General features: G+C 39.3%; 1 protein-coding gene across 5 annotated transcripts in view; it reads left to right on the forward strand.

Moving 5' to 3' along the window:
* The window catches only part of TASP1 (taspase 1), a 351413-nt gene that overhangs the window by 159606 nt on the left and 171527 nt on the right, over positions 1–20280 (forward strand). For 4 of the 5 annotated variants that reach the window (XM_003411457.4, XM_064275770.1, XM_064275771.1 and 1 more), the window contains 2 exons: positions 7999–8118; positions 13696–13774. In XM_003411457.4, coding sequence (XP_003411505.1) covers positions 7999–8118; positions 13696–13774 — 199 coding nt within the window. The remainder of the gene's footprint in view (positions 1–7998; positions 8119–13695; positions 13775–20280) is intronic. The other variant, XR_002786162.2, reaches the window with a different exon arrangement.

The raw sequence follows: 20280 nt of genomic DNA on the forward strand, positions 1-20280 counted from the left end.
TAGAACATGTATAGGAAATCTGCCACTTGGAAAACACTTCTTTACAATCTTCAAGGGTTTGGAATTTTTAGGAAGCCCTCTGGAACTTTGTTACAGTATGGATTTATAATTAATGATGTAATCCAGATGTATTAAAGCCTCTTAAAAGCATCTTTTATCCACTTTATTTTTGTTTCAAGCTAAAAGTCTTTCTGACTTTGTCGAGTGATTTAGGGTGTAAATAAAATCTAAGGTTTTTATTTAATATAAAATTGTATTCTGTGTCTTAGATACATTTGGCACTAATTTCTATAGTGCTGCAGAGATACTTAATGCGTGTTTATTAAATAAAGAAAATAAAAGATTATTTAGGAATAGATACCTTGACTGTTGTTTACAAGAAACAATGTTTATAGTACTGCCCACCAGAAAGGTGATTTTCTAAAAGGGGAAGAGAAAAGTAATTAGGTATTCTGACATTGAGACTTTATCTGGTTTCAGCCAATCCAGGTGCATGAGAGTAGGAAACTCTAGATAAACCATACATTATTTACGTACACTGCATATATTCTGAGCCTGCAGTGGCCCCATTGCAGGGTTTGTGGGAGTTAGACCCAAGTCTAGGTCTCCTGTAGCCAGTGCCATCTTTCCATGTTTAGTACATTCAAAGATGTTAGGAATGATAGCTGGCATTGTTGTACTGTAATTTAGGGCCTAAGTCATCTGCTTTTTTCAAGTCATACCAGTTATAATACTGTTCTCAAACCTAACAAAGGTATACTAAGAGGGTTTGGTATATTTTTGGAAAAAATGTATTTCTGTCTTTTATATTGTGTTAGGATACCTCCATGATACAGCAATTTCAGGATGCACCTATACATCTGAGATATTATTCTTATATTTTAGCCATTTTATATTTGAATATTTCTGTACAAAAGAAGGACAGGGTTAATGAGATATATAACTGATAAATAGCATCTCCTGGCAGATTTCAGAGTTAGAGTACTAGTTAGAGGTTTACTTTTCTGATGGAAAGTATCCTAACTTTAAGGAATTTGCTCCTTTTAAAGTAGTTTACACGTGTTACTTAATTTAATTCTTACAATAACTGAGTAACAGCCATCTCTATTTTGCAGCAGGGAAAAATGAAAACTTTTGACATTAAGCCCGAGGTCCTGGAATTTAGAGAGTGATTACTAGTTTATTGGTTACTTCAGTAAGTTTTATTTCAGCGTTTTCCCTAAGACAGCATCTATGCTAACTGTATACCCATGTTTATTCTGAAGGGGCTTATAGTTCACATAGTTGTTTTTTAGTCACAGTTTTATCAAACAAGTAATGTGAAAAGCAGCTTTCACTCAAGGACAGTAGGTGCATGTGTATTTGTGTGGTGCATGTATTTTTCAAAAACTATTTATGGAGTGTAAGAGTTTAATAGCAGTTCTTTACAGTAACAGTCATTGTGTGTTTTGTAACCTTTCTAAGATTTCATTCCTGTACATGAACTCTATGAAAATTATTATGACTAAAATACCAATGTTTGCCTTCCACCTAGTTTATCTGCACTTCATAAAAATGCTTAAATATTACTTCATCATCCTTAAATTTGCTTTTCAGTATGTGAAGTCTATGAACTAATTCTTGAATATTTATGAAGTAATTCTGATTTTTCCAGGTGTTGCAGGCCCTTAGGAATATTTAGGTTAATTTAGAACAGGATTCTCCATGTTTTGCTTGATTTTTCATTTTTCAAAACCAGATTACAGTACATCCATCTGTGTGTAATCCTGACATCGGTTTTTGTGTCTCAGTAGTAGCTCAGTTAGGCATAAGATTTTCATCTTTCACAATATCCTGATTGAAATGCTAGAATAGTTGATTTACAAACAATATATATCACTGCATATATATTATATATTCTCTCAGTAAAATTCTATTTTATAGAATGCTTGGGTAGGATCAGCAATTGTAGTTAATAAAAAAGAACCAATAAAGAATCCCTTCTCTTGAGTTTTGTTGTCGTTGTTAAGGAAAGTTATTTTACAGTGTCTATTTGTTTGAGACACGGGAGAAAGATATGGCAGTCAGCTTCTGTAAAGATTTACAGCCTTGGAAACCCTGTGGGGCAGTTCTACTCTGCCCTGTAGGGTCGCTATAAGTCAGAATCAACTCCATGGCAGTGGGTTTTAGGTTTTTTTGTTTGAGTGTTGTCTGTTTCTAAAAACAAACAGTATTTAAGACCAATTCTTTTTTTTTTTTTTTTTAATTTTATTGTGCTTTAAATGAAAGTTTACAATTCAAGTCAATTTCTCATACAAAAGTTTATACACACGTTGTTATGTGACCCTAGTTGCTCTCCCTACGATGTGACAGCACACTCCTTCTTTCCACCTTGTGTATCTTGTGTATGTTCAACCAGCTGCTGTCCTCCTCTGCCTTCCAGTCTCGCCTCCAGACGGGAGCTGCCCACGTAGTCTCATGTGCCCACTTGAGCTAAGAAGCACACTCCTCATCAGTATCATTTTATGTCTTTTAGTCCAGTCTAATCTTTGTCTGAAGAGTTGGCTTAGTTTTAGTTTTAGTTTTGGGCTGACAGAGAATCCAGGGGCCATGACCTCTGGGGTCCCTCCAGTCTCAGTCAGACCATTAAGTCTGGTGCTGTTACTAGAATTTGAGGTCTGCATCCCACTTTTTTTCTGCTACATCAGGGATTCTCTGTTGTGTTCCCTGTCAGGGTGGTCATTGGTGGCAGCTGGGCACCATCTAGTTCTTTTGGTCTCAAGCTGATGGAGTCTGTGTTTTACGTTGCCTTTTCCGTCCCTTGAGCTCATGTTTTCCTTGTATCTTTGGTGTTCTTCATTTTGCTTTGCTCCAGGTGGGTTGAGACCAATCAATGCAGCTTAGATGGCCACTTGCTAGCTTTTAAGACCCCAGAAGCCACTCACCAAAGTGGGATACAGAACGTTTTCTTAATAAATTTCGTTATGCTAGATGACCTAGATGTCCCCTGAAACTGTGGTCCCCAGACCCCACCCCGGCTACTCTGTCCCTTGAAGTCTTTGGTTGTATGCAGGAAACTTCTTAGCTTTTAGTTTAGTTGTGTGACTTCCCCTGTATCGTGTGTTGTGCTTCCCTTCACCTAAAATAATTCTTGTCTACTGTCTAATCAGTGAATACACACTCCCTCCCTCCCCACCCCCATAATCACTGAAGAATATTTTCTTCTGTGTTTAAACCTTTTCTTAAGTTCTTACAGTAGTGGCCTCATACAATATTTGTCCTTTTGTGACTGACTAGTTTCACTCAGCATAATGCCTTCCAGATTCCTCCGTGGTATGAGATGTTTTCATGGATTCGTTGTTGTTCTTTATCGTTGTGTAGTATTCCATTGTATGAATATACCATAATTTGTTTATCCATTCATCCATTGATGGACACCTGGGTTCTTTCCATTGTTTGCTATTGTAAACAGTGCTGCAGTGAACATGGGTGTGCATATATCTATTTGTGTGAGGGCTCTTATTTCTCTAGGGTATATTCCAAGGAGTGGGATTGCTGGATTGTATGGTAGTTCTATTTCTAGCTTTCTAAGGAAGTGCCAAATCAATTTCCAAAGTGGTTGTACCATTTTACATTCCCACCAGTGGTGTGTAAGTGTCCCCGTCTCTCCACAACCTCTCCAACGTTTATTATTCTGTGTTTTTTGGATTAATGCTAGCCTTTTTGCGGTGAGACAGTATCTCATTGTAGTTTTGATTTGCATTTCTCTAATGGCTAATGATTGTGAGCATTTCCTCATACATCTGTTAGCCACCTAAATGTCTTCTTTGGTGAGGTGTCTGTGCATATCCTTTGCCCATTTTTAATTGGGTTGTCTTTTCGTTGTTGAGGTTTTGCAGTATCTTGTAGATTTTAGAGATTAAACGCTGATTGGATTTGTTGTAGCCAAAAACTTTTTCCAGTCTGTAGCTTGTCTTTTGACTTTTTTTGTGAAGTCTTCGGACGAGTGTGTTTGATTTTTAGGAGCTCCCGGTTATCTAGTTTCTCTTCTGGTGTTTGTGCATTGTTAGTAATGTTTTTTATACTGTTTATGCCATGTATTAGGGCTCCTAGTGTTGTCCCTGTTTTTTTTTTTCTTCCATGGTCTTTATCATTTTAGGTTATATTTAGGTCTTTGATCCATTTTGAGTTAGTTTTTTTGTGTGGTGTGAGCTATGGGTCTTGTTTCGTTTTTTTGCAGATGGATATCTAGTTATGCCAGCACCATTTGTTAAAGAGACTCTCTTTTCCCCATTTAACAGACTTTGGACCTTTGCCTAATTTTAGCTGCTCATAGGTGGATGAGTTTATGTCTGAATTCTTAATTATGTTCCATTGAAGACGAAGTCTTTAACTAATATGTAGTATGTTCATGGTGAACAAGATAGAATTTAGAGCAAGAACCATAGAAACATAGGTGATTGCATGTAAGTACCTTTTCCTTTTTGTGGTCTACTGTACCTCTGGATTTGTAAATTTGCTTTAATGAAAACTCTTTTTTTTTTCCTTCTGCTTTTAGTATTTAAATACACCTTCTGAGGTGACCCCAGGAGCTCGCAGACTTTTCTGATGATTGCCTTAGTCTGGCATTTTAAGAAGTCCTTAACCAGGGCTCCCTGTAGATAAAGTGTTGCTGAGTAGTGTGAGCAGTAAATCACATGGGAGATGGAGTTGCTTCTGAACCTGAGGCCATGCCTGGCTCTCTCTTTGATGTATGCTTGGGGGGTAAGGATGGGTATTTGGGGTTCCGGAAGTCAGCTGGAAAACCAGTGCCCTAGGATGAGAACACTACCATGACTACTGTGCTAACCTGAAGACCTACAGTAACCCTTCTTTTTTATTCTGTAAGAAATATTTATTTGTTTGTCTTCATGAAACTTTTTTCCACCCTCCTCTAATTCTGATTTTTATCCAGGGGTGTAAAGCCTGTCTGTCCTGCACAGATTAGCACAGGAGAGTGTAGGCTAATGTTATGAGGCAGCTGTCTACATTCCTTGGTCAGTATTCAACCCTGAGTTGATCCTGTTCCCCTGAGGAAAGGAGTCTTTTCATTTCTGCCCCTGCCCTTCCACAGACTAAAGGAAACACTCCCCATTTATTTTTAATGCTTTCCTTAGGTAATTTCTATCTTATAGGAGATTTTCAAGAATACGAAGAACGCTTATATGCCCTTCACCCTGATTGACAGTTTTTAACATTTTGCCACATTTGCTTTGTCCTTTCTTTTCTCTCTCTCTGTGTGTATGTTATGATTATTTTTCAATATTTTGTTTTATTTTTGTTGTTACTGAGAATATACAAAGCAAACACATATACCAGTCAGGTGTCGACATGTACAATTACTGACATTGATTATGTTCTTTGAGATGTGCAGGCATTCTCAGCCTCCTTTTCTGAGTTGATCCTCCTCTGTTAACATAAACTCACTGCTCCCTAAGGTTCCTATCTAATCTTTTGAGTTGCTGTTGTCAGTTAGATCCCATACAGATAGTTCTTAAAAAAGCATAATGCTCAAAGTAGACATTCTTTACTGGTTAAGCTGAACTATGGCTTTAAGAAGACTTCAGGGGATATTTTTGGTTTAAGGTTTAAGGATTATCTCAGAGCAGTAGTTGCAGGGGTTCAGCCATCCTTCATGGCTCCAGAAAGTCTAGAGTCCATGAGAATTTTAAATTCTGCTCTGCAGTTTCCCCCTTTTGATCAGAATTCTTCTATAAGATCTTTGACCAAAATGTTTAGTAATGATAGGCAAGCACCATCCAGTTCTTCTGTCTCATGGCAAAAGAAGCAGTTGTTCAAAGAGGCAGTTTGCCACACATTCCATTTCCTTCTTCTATTCCTTACTCTCCTCCTTCCTCTGTTGCTCCAGGTGAATAGACACCAATTGTTGTGCCTTGGATGGCCGCTTGCAAGCTTTTAAGATCTCAGGCATTATGTAACAACTAGGAGGCAAACCAGAAGCACTAAATGTGTTATTAGGCCAAGTAACTGGCTTGTCCCATGAAACCATGACCTTAAACCTCCAAACCAAGGAACCAAATCCTGTGAGAAGTAGTGTCAGCAGCTACTCTTTTTTTTTTTGTCATCAATATAAGTATAACTATCACACAACTTCTGCGAATTCAACTTTTTACAAGTGTACAACTTATTGACAGCATTAATTAACCATGCAGCCCAACCCTTAATCAATGAGCTTTTTCTATCACCGGACCAAAACTCAGTACTCCATAAGCAATAACCCCCACTCCTCCCCTGCATTCCGTCCTTGGTAAGCACTAATAAACTTTGGTCTCTATACATTTGCCTGTTACTGTCTTTTTATATAAGTGAGTTCTTACAGTATTTCTCCTTTTGTGATTGATTGATTTCACTCAGCATAACGTCTTCAAACTCCATCCATATTGCAGCATGTATCAAGACTTCATTTAACCTACTGGCTGAATAGTATACCATTGTATGAATGTATCACATTTTGTTTATCCATTCATCCGTTAATGGACATTTAGAGCTGCAATGAACATTGGTGTACAACGTTCAAATGACCACGAAACACAAAAAGATGCACAACATCACTAGCCATCAGACAGTTACAAATCAAAACCACAATGAGATACCATTTCACGCCCACTAGGATGGCTAAAAAAGGAGCCCTGGTGGCGCCGTGGTTAAGTGCTGGGCTCCTAATGGAAAGGTTGGCTGTTTGAACCCACCAGCCACTCCACGGGAGACAGAGGTAGCAATGTGCTGTCATAAAGATTTCAGCCTTGGAAACCCTATGGGGCACTTCTGCTGTGTTCTGTGGGGCCGCTATGAGTTGGCATCGACTCGAGGGCAATCATTTGGCTTTTTTTTTTTTTTAAAGATTGGCTAAAATTAAAAAAAAAAAAAAATGTTGGCAAGGGTGTGGGGCAAATGGAACCCTTATCCACTGATAGTAGGAAGGCAAAGTCGTTTTGCCCTGTAGAAAACAGTGTGGTGGTTCCTCATGGAACTAAAAATAGAACTACCATATGGCCTAGAAATTCCACTCCTAGGTATATATATACACATTATTTTTCTCAATCTTTTGAGAGAGAGTAAGTTGCAGGCATGAGATCCTTTTACCTTGAAATACTTTAGCAAAATATTTCTTAAGAACAAGGACATTCTTTTATGACCACAATATGGTTATCAAAACAGGAAATTTAATGTTGATAAAGTATTTGCTATCTATAATTCATGTTTTCCAAAATGTTCCAGTACTGTCCTTTATTGCACATTTTCTCCCAATTCTTAGTGGGATACAGAAGCCTCAGAGGCAGGAGACAGCTGCTTCTAGTCAGTAAGTGTAAAACTCCTCAAGCATGTGGAGCCTGGGACAAGACGCAGAAACACAAAGCTGCCTCCCAGGAACACACAGCTTTCTCTGACACAGTTGGCAAGTATGTTATTGATAACAGCAGAGAAGGGAGCTGGCTATGAAGTTTCACCAGCAAGTGACTGTCAGAGAAAATGACAGAGCAGCATACTTCAAGATCGTAAATGCCATTCTCTTCATTTATTGTGCTGAGTCAATTACTTTTAGAAGTTTGTATAGAGTTTTTTTTTTTTTTTTAAATACTAAAAATGCCATGTATTACACCACAGATCTTTTCTTCTACAGATTTTCCATCAGGAACTTATTTCTTGAGATTAAGGAGGCACTGTTACATACTGTAATTGATATTAAATTACTGATTGTTTTCCATTAAAAAGCCACGTTAGTCTTAGCAACACTATACCCTTTGTTCAGGATTTTTCAGTAGAAAATACATTTTGACTTGAACAGGATTTAAATGGTGACTTGGTAATGGATAGTTTTAGGAGATTGCTCAGTTCTACTTATTGAGGATTAGCTCCGATTTTATGTTATGTCGTGACTGTTCTGAGAAATGCTGTGTCGTCCTATCAACTTGTCACACACCATGCTTTGCAGATACTCATGCCACTTTTGCTTCACAGGAAAATGACTCAGGCACTTTGGACACAGTGGGTGCTGTGGTTGTGGATCAAGAAGGTAACGTTGCTGCTGCTGTCTCCAGTGGAGGCTTGGCCTTGAAACATCCAGGGAGAGTGGGGCAGGTAATTAATTATGGGTTTTTAAAGCCAGCTTTTCAAATTAAAGCATGGAATTTTTTAGCTCACAATTTTTTTAAACCTTTTCTTTAAGAAAAAATAAATGATGTCACTGGTGTTTAACATTTATTTAATATAAATCATCAACCAAATACCTTTTCAAGATTGTGATATTTACAATTGGTAATAAACTAGAATGCTTCTTAGAATCGAGGGTGGCGAGACTTGTCTCGCTTACTTTGGACGTGTCACCCGCAAGGACCAATCACTTAAGAAGAGCATCATGCTGGGTAAAGTAGAGGGTCAGTGAAAAAGAGGGAGACCCTCAATTAGATGGATTGACACAGTGGCTGCAACAATGGGCTCAAACATAACAGCCATTGTGAGGATCACACAGGACCAGGCAGTGTTTTGTTGTGTTGTACATGGGGTTGCTATGAGTTGGAGCAGACTGGAAGGCAACTAACAGGAACAATCCTATGTTTTAGCATTTTCAGTAGGGTGGGCACTGACCTAGATATCTAGTAGACATTTAACAAATATGTGTTGATTTGCATTTACTTGTAAATGTCACTCTATTTAGGAGCAAGCAGTATCTGACTATATTGTTGATTGCTCTTTAGGAGGGAAAATGATTTTAAAGTTACACATTTTGTGTGCTCCTCAAAGAACAGTAATGTGTTGACTCTTTACATTCCTCCCCGGTCAGGCATTTCAGCCATTTTATAGACTGACCGGTATTTCACATCACTGACACACGATCCCACTCATGAATTCTAGAAATAAGAAAGGTCTGATTGCTGTGAAACTTGCCTATTCCCAGTTTACTTGCACATTCTCTTACCTCCTCCCCAGTCTATAGGCTTTAGTCCTATATTGAGAACCAACAGTCTATTTGCTTTAGTAAGTTTTCTGAGTATAAACCAATTTGGCATACTACTCACTAGGTGCTTAATAAATATTTGTTGAGTGAACAAGTGAATTGGACATTCTTATGGAGCCTGTGAAAGCAGTTGCAGGGGGTGTGTTTCCCCTGGGTCTTTGGATCTTGGGTTACATGTGGAGCACTGTCTGGCGTGCTGTGTTTCCCTTGTTCCTCACATTTGAAGAAGAGTCAGTGTCTCAGTTGGTTTGGTCATGGTGGTTAGCGAATGCTTGGAGCAGAAGGATCTGATTCATGGAGGGCATCCTTGTAAAGCTGTAAGTGGTGGTCCCTGATCTGCTCTTTATTGTGGATAAGCCACTCACAATCCTGTACTGGGTGGAGAGAGGAGAGAATAATTAACTTCGTGTTACTCTTTGCCTACCATACCAAGGGGATTTATGGAGAATGATTACTCAACATGTTCACAATGCTTTGAACTCATTATAAAAAGCTTTTGTCCAGTCATGGTGCTTTTCACATTATAAAAACACTGTGTATTTGTCAAGTTTGGAAAAGAAAACCAAGCTTGGTGTATCGGATTTGGATGTCCTGGTGGAGAGAGAGAAGCCCTCAGAACCACATTTGTTACATAATAATTCCCGGTACTTTCTCAATGGTTTCTGTTTGTTTTGGTTAACATAATAGCAACAACAGGGGCAAGGATGGTCCTGGACTATGTTAGCAGGATGTTTCATGTAACAGTTTTGAAGCCATTCTGCCACTGCACATGGGATTGTCCTGGAAAAAGAAGTACTTCTGTAAAATTTAGATGTTTATTTGCCCCAGTCGGCTAGCTTATGAAAACACAGTTTGTGAGAGGTGAAAATTTAAGAAGGAATGTGGAGGAGGGAAGTAATGGTGCTTAAAGGAAAAGATAGTTGTTTAATGGGGCTGTATTGCTTAGAAGAGCTATGAAAAAAAAAAGAAGAAGAGCTATAAGAAGTTTGGAAATATGTAACCATCAGATGGAAAGTAAAGAGCTGTTTTAGACAGTTGGGATGCTGTTGTATTTAAGCTGATGCAGGAGAACTCAGTTGCAGAAGGGAACAAATACAGCAGCTAAGTTGTATCAAACAGTCATTTTTTTTTTAATGTGATAAATAGAACTAGTACTTTTTAAATACGTTATTACATAAAAAAATTTTTATGTAATGCACAAATGAGCTATTTAAAATTTTTAACATATTACCCTATTCTAGATATATGATAACAGTTCAGATGTTGGAATGTCAGTGTGAGCTAGAACTTAGTTGCTTCTTTACTTTACACTAGTAATTAGAACTTACAACTTAGACATGAGAAAGTACTTATATTCCAACCCTCTGTCCCAAAATATGCACACACTGTACACAGACACCAAATAGTCAGTTGAGTTTAGTAGTTAAGACTGTGGGCTTTGGATTCAGGTAAACCTTTATTCTAACCCCAGCTCCCCAGTTACTAGGTCTCTTACTTAGGGCAAGTTACTCAACATCTTTAAGCTTCAGCTCTCAGCTCTCAAAACTGTAAAATGAGGGTAAATAGCTACCTTACAAAGTTCTAGAAGATTAAATGAAATAATGCCCTTAAACTATTTATCATAGTTCTTAGTAAGAACAGCTGTACCTTCCATTTACTAAATTCTTATGTGTTAGGCATGGTGGTCAACATATATGTCAATTCATGTGATTCTGTGACAAAACTGTAAGGCGGATGTTTTTATTATCTTCATTTTTTAGAGGAAACTAAGGCCCAGAGATTTGATGATACTACTAATAATTAAAAAATGTTTATATTAAATAATATTTATATGACTGACTTTACTGCATGATACATTTTAATTTTACTACCAAAAAAATAAATAAATAAATCTTCGTTTGATTTGTTTGTTTTTTAGACCTGCTTAAGTGTGCTGTGTTTTGCCCAAAGACGTGGATAAGAAACCACTGATCTTGTATCATAAAAGCTCGGCTGCTAACCAGAAGGTCGACAATTCGAATCCACTAGCCACTCCTTGGAAACCCTATGGTACAGTTATACTCTGTCCTATAGGGTCGTTGTGAATCAGAGTCGATTTGATGGCAATAGGCTTGGTTTGGTTTGGGTTATAACTAACACAGCCTAACCAATTTCAGAAAGCTCAGAAGAGAGATGACTTTAGGTTGTGAAATTGGGGGTGGAAGATGTTATAAAGGAAATTTAATTAGAAGAAACAAAGGGTGAGAATAAATCTTACCTTTCTAGAAAGAGCTGATCTCCACTAGATATCTAAGAGGTGGCCCTATTTTCTGTTTTTTAATATCTTTGGTATTGTGTAGGCTCCTGGCCAAGCTAATTGCAGGGAGTGGGAAGGAGAAATGTCCAGGACTTTGGATAGAGGAAGAACAGGACCTCCCACTGGATTGTGGTGTTCTCTGATGCTTTGGCTGACACACCACGTGTCTTAAGGAGAAGCCATTAAAAGGCCAGTTGTACTCTAAAATCCATGTGTTGAATTACTTCTGTAAAGCTTTCAGTTGCCACATTACCTAGCAGTGTTGCATGTTTTAGAAACATGGTATTCTCAAAGGCAGCAATAGATTTTCTACTGTCTGCTGTACTGAGAGTGTTGTGTTCAGTGCTGGTACTACTTTTAAGAGGGATGTTTTCAGAGACAATTGAGAATGGCAGTTGTGGTCACATAAACATGAGAGACTTCATTTCCAACGGATCCCAGCACTCTTTCTCACTTGGCCCTGGATAAGGTTCCAGAAACTTCCACGAGACAGAGCCCTGGGCAGTTACAGCTAGTCAATCAGGCAGAAGAATTTAAGCTTGTGTATCATTCTGGACTCTGGATTATTTCTCAGGGAAGGTAATTAGGGAAGTCGCATGGGGAATAGTTCCCAAGTCTGGGATTCTTTAATAGAGAAATTAGCCCATTGCTGTCAAGTCGATTCCGACTCACAGAAACCCTATAGGACAGAGGAGAACTTCCCCCTGGTGTTTCCAAGTCCTGTAGTCTTTGGAGAAGGAGACTGCCACATCTTTCTCCCACAAAGTGCCTGGTGGACTTGAACCACCGACCTTTCGGTTAGCAGCTGAGCGCTTATCCACTGCACCACCAGGGCTCCTTCAAAGGAAAATTAGGGGACTAGAATAGCTCTTTTAAAAAAAATTTGGACGACTGTGGGGGAGGTTACAGTATTTCCAAAGAGTAGGACCAGGACGCGTGGGTGGAAATTATGATAAAGCAGATATTTGCTTAATCTAAGGAAGAATTTTCCACCAGTGGAAGTGTCCAAAAGGGGAATAGTTTCTCACCTGAGGTAGTGAGATTCTCCATACTGGAAGTGCCTGGGATTGTTCATTGAGATTCTTGTTCTGGTAGGATATTGGAGGAAATGAATTCTAAGATTTTCATAAAAAGAAAATAGCACAGTAAAGGTGAAGTGTGTCTGGTCACCATTTCCAGTCTTAGCTCATTCCCTAAGTCCTCAGAAAAGAGCCCCTAGAGAATAATAACCCTGCTTTATGGAGATATCTTTTTCCTCCATCAATGGTAGTGAATACAATGTTTTGGTACAGCTTGCTTTTTTTCCCACTCAACAGTATGTCATGTAGATCTTTTATATTAGTTCCTAAAGATCTGTTTAATTATTATTGTTTTTAAAAACTTTTTCAATAAATTCTATGTATTGCTATGCAAAAGTCTACTTAGCCATTTCTTTACTGGTTGCCAATTTGGTTGATTTCAGTTTTTCATTCTTATCAACCATGCGGTAATGAGCATTCTTGAGTGGGCCTCCTTGTGTTTCTTGGTGAGAGCTCGCTGAGGACTTTTCTAAAGCCAACTGTTTGTCTTAAGGAGTGGAAAAGTTATGAGTTGTGATTTCCCTCCCAAAGGCAGAGAAGTCATCGTGGATAGTGAAGAGCTGAATTCAGACATTTTTTGGTGGCATTATTGGAAACAAAATAAGAATGGTTGTCATATTCTTTTATAAAACCATAGTAGCTTATTGTGTTCCTGATGGCTCAAATATATAAATCCATTCCACCACCTAACAAAACCATTAGTTTAACCAGGTTTTTGGGGTTTTTTTTTGCCTTCTGTTTTTTCACCTGGCAGAATCTAGTACAGGGCTGAGCATAAACGGGGTGCTTTGATAGATAACTCTCTGCACTTGCTGCTGTGGCACCCCAAGGAAGGCTTGGAAAAAGCAGGGGTTCCTAGAGCATGCCAGGAGGAGTCCCTGTGTCCCCATTTCCTGGGGACCTACTGAGTCAGTATCTCCAGAGTCAGGGTTCCTATCGGCAAGCTCTCCAAGGTATTTGACACACACCCAGTTTGAGAATCACTATTTTAAGACAACCACGGTGATCTCGAGGGCTCAGAAGAGCAACTGGCTGACAAACTACAAAGGGGAGGAAGGTTTTTCAGTGTGGAAAAATTGTTGCTGCTGAGATTAAGAAACTTTCTTATGCTATTTTATGAAAAGTTTTAAATTAGTATAATAGCTGAAAACAGTTTGGATAGTGTCAGGACCATCGTTTGGGTGGATCTTACACAACTTTTGGTGTTATCGCCGGCCGATGCACATCATTACTAAACCAGGCTTTGTTATGATACTGTCCTCTGTCGAAAGCTGGTAATTACATAAAATATTTCAGAAATACTGCATCTGTTTTCTTTTTCCCAGGCTGCTCTTTATGGATGTGGCTGCTGGGCTGAAAATACTGGAGCTCATAATCCCTACTCCACAGCTGTGAGTACCTCAGGTATTTGCTGCTTTCATGACCATTTTTCATAACTTCAACCTTGTAGGTTATTTAATGATTAAAACTGATATGTATTTTTACACAAACATAACATATGTGCTTAGACATTGAATGGACAAGACCATCGATGCATGAAAGATCTTTGGGAGCTTTTAAAGGTCATTTAGTACCACAGTGTAAAAGCTTTGGTAGTATTTTCAGTATAGCTCTGGAATTAACTACAGCTTAATCATATTTTTTATGGATTCTTTCTCTAATAACCTGTGATGGTGCCCAATTTGGGCCACAAAAGATATAAAAGTAGCAAGACGTTTCTAAAACTAACAGATGATCTCATGAGTAAAATGTTCTTATGAAATTTATAAGATGTATTTCAAAATGTATAGTTTACGACATCTACATCTAGAACTACACTGTTAATAAAATACAGGTTCTCTTTTTGTAGCCGAGTTAGAAAAGTCATTATCATATAGAAATGAACATGAGTGTATGTGCGTGTGTGTGTGAAAGAAGGCAGGGAGGAGAATTTTAATGGGCAGAATGGTTTTTGTCCAGATTCAGGTTTTTATAATGCTTGCACTAGATTTACCCGAAGCCTTTTTTCTTAATTTGGTTATACCTCTGTTTGACAATGATATATGAAAAAAATCTCTCATGAATATTGGTTCATCTCTTTGCCCTCGTATCTCTCAAGTGGTCCTGTGTCTTTCTGCCCAGTCTCCTCAGATTTTACGCAGGTGGATGTTGGCTGCCTTCTCTTCTTTTCTCTCTTCAATGTCTTTCCACATTGGTTTCTGTCATACTAACAGAATTGCCCAGTCCAATAGCCCTCTTCTGCTTACTGCTTACTCTTTTTGTGATCGCTGACGCTGGTAGCATATACACTGAAACTCTGGGTTGCTGCCTCTTTGGCCTGTTCCTTCTTAGCCTTCTTCATAGACTCTTGTCTCTCTGCCTTCTAATTGCTAGCGATACTAGGTTGGGGCCTCTGCTAGTTTCTCGTTATCTCATGGTAACGCTGTCTCTTGATTTGGTGGTGGTGGGGGTAGTCTCGTGATTTTAATAGTCATCTCTCTGAGTATTGGTTTCCACATCTGTCTCTACTCAGGACTTTTCTCTTGAGGTCTACTTGAGTACTTTCTAGCTTCCTGTTGGACATGTCCCCATGTGTGTCATGTATTTAAATCTGACTCAGTGGGGTCAATGGAACATCTTATTTTTTGTTCCCACCCCTTGGCCCCTTTTCTACTGTGTTCCCCTTCTCTTTTTATTGTCATCACTATCCTCTTCTTTGCTCAGACTTGAAATCTTGGCACCATCTCTGTGTTTGCTGCTTCTTTACGTTCCTACTGATTGGACCCTGTTATTTCAGACTGGAACTCTGCTGCTTGCCTATGGGCAGCCTACCAACCTAGTTCCATTCCTTGCATCAGTGGAAAAATTTTATTGTAAGCCACTGGCCTATCAGATAAAGTTCAAACATGGACTTATGTTGAATATAAACCATAGTAATATAATTGCCAAATACAGTCTCCCATTTTTGAAGAGCTGAACATAATGTAATAATACGAGTTTATTTTTAATTTAATATTGACAGCCCATGAAAAGCTTGACACATAATGTATAGGAATTAGCTTGTATACATAATTAAGTATGTCTATGGAAAATTGTGGTACTTGAGCAAACCTAAGTCTAAAATACTTACTTTATTGTTTCATTTTTATTTTTCCAAAGAAACCTCAGTTACTATCATTTGTTGTGTTGGGTTTTTTTTTTTTTTTTTGGATAATATGTTGTACAGTGACTTGGTCTGTTGTCATTTAACATTTCTCTCATGTCTAGATGCTAGGAGACCTGGATTCTTCTTTTTTTTTTAATAATTTTTATTGTGCTTAAAGTGAAAGTTTACAAATCAAGTCAGTCTCTCACACAAAAACCCATATACGCCTTGCTACACACTCCCAATTACTCTCCCCCTAATGAGACAGCCTGCTGTCTCCCTCCACCCTCTCTTTTTGTGTCCTTTTCGCCAGCTTCTAACCTCCTCCACCCTCTCATCTGCCCTCCAGACAGGAGATGCCAGCATAGTCTCAAGTGTCCACCTGATCCAAGAAGCTCACTCCTCACCAGCATCCCTCTCCAACCCATTGTCCAGTCCAATCCATGTCTGAAGAGTTGGCTTCGGGAATGGTTCCTGTCCTGGGGCAATAGAAGGTCTGGGGGCCATGACCACTGGGGTCCTTCCAATCTCAGCCAGACCATTAAGTCTGGTCTTATGAGAATTTGGGATCTGCATCCCACTGCTCTCCTGCTCCTTCAGGGTTTCTCTGTTGTGTTCCCTGCCAGGGCAGTCATCGATTGTAGCTGGGCACCATCTAGTTCTTCTGGTCTCAGGATGATGTAGTCACTGGTTCATGTGGCCCTTTCTGTCTCTTGGGCTTGTAATCGCCTTGTGTCCTTGGTGTTCCTTATTCTTCTTTGATCCAGGTGGGTTGAGACCAATTGACACATCTTAGATGGCTGCTTGCTAGCGTTTAAGACCCCAGACACCACTCTTCAAAGTGGGATGCAGAATGTTTTGTTAATAGATTTTATCATGCCAATTAACTTAGATGTTCCCTGAAACCATGGTCCCCAGACCCCTGCCCCTGCTATGCTGGCCTTCGAAGCATTCAGTTTATTCAGGAAACTTCTTTGCTTTTGGTTTAGTCCAATTGTGCTGACCTCCCCTGTACTGTGTGCTGTCTTTCCCTTCACCTAAAGTACTTATCTACTATCTAATTGGTGAATACTCCTCTCCGCCTCTCCCCTCCCCGCCTCATAATCACAAAAGAATATTTTCTTGTCAGTTTAAACTATTTCTCAAGTTCTTATAATAGCGGTCTTATACAATATTTGTCCTTTTGCAACTAATTTTACTCAGCATAATGCCTTCCAGGTTCCTCCATGTTATGAAATGTTTCACAGATTCCTCACTGCTCTTTATCGATGCATAGTATTCCATTGTGTGAATATACCATAATTTATTTATCCATTCATCTGTTGATGGGCACCTTGGTTGCTTCCATGTTTTTGCTATTGTTGGATTCTTTTTTAAACCAAAAATTCCGAGCACCTGCCTGCCTGTGTCATTTTGGAAAAGAGATCTCATTTTTTTCTTTGGTGGAGGGGGGAGATATCCCACTCTCCCATCTTTATTTCTTTATTGGTGATGTGGAAGTTGGGATAAGAATGTATTTGCTTCATGGATTCGATTCTATTAAGTAGAGTGCAATGGACGGGTAAAGCTAAATTTTTGCAATTGATGTCTTTCTCCATTTCTCTTGGATATTTCCTTCTTTACCCATTCTGTACCAGTTGAAGATATTTTGTATGATTAAAGATACCCTTAGACTTTCAGTTCATGACTGTAGTGTAATCTTTCAAAACAGATGCTCAGTTGTTGTGTTACACCCTTCTCAAGTTAAAAGACTAACCATCATCAGCCCGTAGAACCTGAGGAGAATAGAACAGGTCTCTGCTCCTCCCATCTGTGGGACTTTGTGTGATTACCTCATCCTTGTTTCTCCTGGGGCTGTTGCTATGAGGTTGAGCATAGAAATACATGGCAGAGTTGGGTGACCAAGTTGGATGAAAGGGGAAGCACGGAATTTTGTAATTGTTTGAACAAAATAAAAAATACGTGTGCTTTAGGCTGTTACAGAAAATCCAGAGAGCTGGCTTGCATTTTAGGTTTATATTTCTTGGAAGGTGATAACTGAAAGGCAGAGAGAAGACAGTTAGTTATGGTCAGGGTAAGGCTCTTCCAAGGCCAGACAGGCGATTTGGTCATTAGCCTGAGGGATAAACTCAAGCATCTTGTTCTCATCTCTGGGTGGGGAGGAATGAGCAGGGGTCAGGAAGGTGGTGGGAGCTGGTGATACAAACTCTGATGAATGGTCTGGCATCATGGGAATCTGGCTAGCTAGGGAGGTAGTAGAGCAGAGTGTTAAGTCTGGCTAGCTAGGGAGGTAGTAGAGCAGAGTGTTAAGAACTGTCAAACACTTGGGTACTTGTCCAGATTCTTGTCTAGATACCACTCATTAGTTGTAGGACCTGGGCAAGAGGTTATATATAAAACAGGGATAATAATATCTACCATTGCTGTGAGGATTGATGAGTTAACATATGGAAGACACTTAGTGCACAACTTGGTGCAGAGTAGCGGCTCAATACCTACTGTGTTTTGTTGAATCTAAGTCACCATCTTTTATAAGATACACCACTATTATTATACCACTAAGAAAGAAAAAAAAAACACTACCATTTAAAGTATGGAGCCCCGGTGGTGCAGTGGTTAAGAGCTGCAGCTGCTAACCAAAAGGTCAGCAGTTCGAATCTACCAGCCACTCCTCCACCAGGGACAGTTCTAGTCTGTCCTGCAGGGTTGCTATGAGCTGGAGTCGGCTTGACGGCAATGGGTTTAGTTTTTGGTTTTATTTAAAGTGTGACACACTGGTTTCTTATCGCTTACTACATGGTTGTTGCTTTACAAGAAAATATAGAATTGGGGGTGTTCCTCCAGTGAGAAATATTTGTTTCATTGATAACAAAGTCACGATGCATTGTTAATTTCTGTGCTGTTCTGCGTATACAATCACTTTTCAATTCTGTATCATAGTGTAATCATTTTGAACACATTTTAAATGGCAATTAAAAACTCAACATATGTAGTTCCAACATGGCGCATAACTCAACAGAAGGGTCAACAAATAGGAACAACTTGTGTATACAGGCAGTGGTGCTAAGTCACCATAGCTGCCTGGAGGACAGTGACAGTCAGACACCATCAATTAATAATACAATGTATAATTTCAGAGAATTTAAATTGTGAGAAAAGGTACACCTTAGAATTGACAAAATACGGTAAATTCTTTTCTTATTCTCACCAGTTTTATGAAAATAATCCATTTCAAGTTTTCTTGAAGCAGAGAGATAAGCTCTTTGAGGAAAGGGGGGCTGTGGGTATATTTGTGTTTCCTGAGTGCTTGGCACAGGACCTTGCACATGGTAAGTGCTTAATAAACAAATAAAAATAAAGAAATGCATGTGTAGTTCCTATCTCTTCTAGAGGGATGGTTGCCTTTTCAAAAAGATATTCACCATGGGATTTCTTTAATTAGATTTAAAAATATGATTCAGTTTGCCCCAATCAGATTCACATATAATTTTTCAGCAGTACATCCGGTGTGTAATGTAAGATACATCTGTGACATCTCTCTGGCTCTGGAAAGGAAGAGCAGATCAAGGATTAGAAGACCAGAAGAAGGAAAAAACCAGATTAATTTTATGCTTTGGGTGGCCTTACTGTTGGTCTGTTACTTGTCTGTGTCATTCTGGTTTTTTTTTTTTTTCCTTAAAGAGAAAAGAAAGTCCAGGGATAATGTTGGCAGCTGACTGGAGATGAGAAGATGTGGGCTTCAATCCCCTTTTCTTAACGTGTTCTGGCATTTAGAAAGATCTGCTACCTGGTTTCTGGTTTTTTAGGTTCTTTGATTTTCCAGGTCTTGGCTCTGGATAGTTCTAGAAACCTGAGGATGGTGAAAGTTGTGGCCATGGCTTACAGCTTCTGAGGTGCTAGAATAAAAAAGTGCAAAGATGGATATTAGGTTTATACCTTAATATTTCTGATCCAGTAGTTAAGAGTCTCTTCTTCAAGGGCTGGGAGAGTATGTCATCCTTTCTTTGGCCCTCAACAATCAGCTAAAGATCTTCCTCTGTCCCTCTGTGGAAGATTGTTTAATGGGACTGTGCTTTAAACCTCCTTCCCAGGCCTTTTCCAGGAGGTAAAGGCAGCCTTCCTGAGAGAGTGGAGTCACCTGACAACAAGAACCAGTGCAGAGACCATTGCTGAGAAGTCTGCGTGTGCTATGTGGTTAACACTTTCTGGGAAACAAGAATGGGGAGGCAGGCAGGAATCCATTTTTAGTGGTAGCTGTTCTTTCTCATTTGTATTCTCTATATGTCGCGGGAAGTAGCCTTGATGGTGCAAGTGGTTAAGTGATGGCTAACTGAAAGGTCCCACCTGCCGCTCTGTGGGAGAAAGATGTGGCCGTCTGCTTCCGTAAATTTTATAGCCTTGGAAACCCTATGGGGCAGCTCTGTGTTGTCCTGTAGGGTCTGTTTGAGTTTGAATTGACTGGATGGCAGTGAGTTTTATATGTCATAGGCACTGTAAGATGGTGGGAGCAGCAGCATCATCAGAACCTGTCTAACTTCAGGGGGGATAATGAGAATCACCATTAGCATGAATGTGAGGTGGAGGTCAGACATACCTTCACTCTCTAATGTTTTTACCAATTCTGACACCAGTTTCCCCTCCCATGGCACTCTCTGCTTCTTTTCTGGTTTGATAGTCCACTGCAATGGCCACGCATAACTCAAACCATACTTTACAGGTAAGTGGTTTATTAAGCGGTAACAGCGCACAACTCAGGTTCAGGATCAGAATCAGGAAGCATGCAGGC

This window comes from Loxodonta africana, chromosome 24 (genome assembly GCF_030014295.1).
Source record: "Loxodonta africana isolate mLoxAfr1 chromosome 24, mLoxAfr1.hap2, whole genome shotgun sequence".
Lineage (NCBI taxonomy): Eukaryota > Metazoa > Chordata > Mammalia > Proboscidea > Elephantidae > Loxodonta > Loxodonta africana.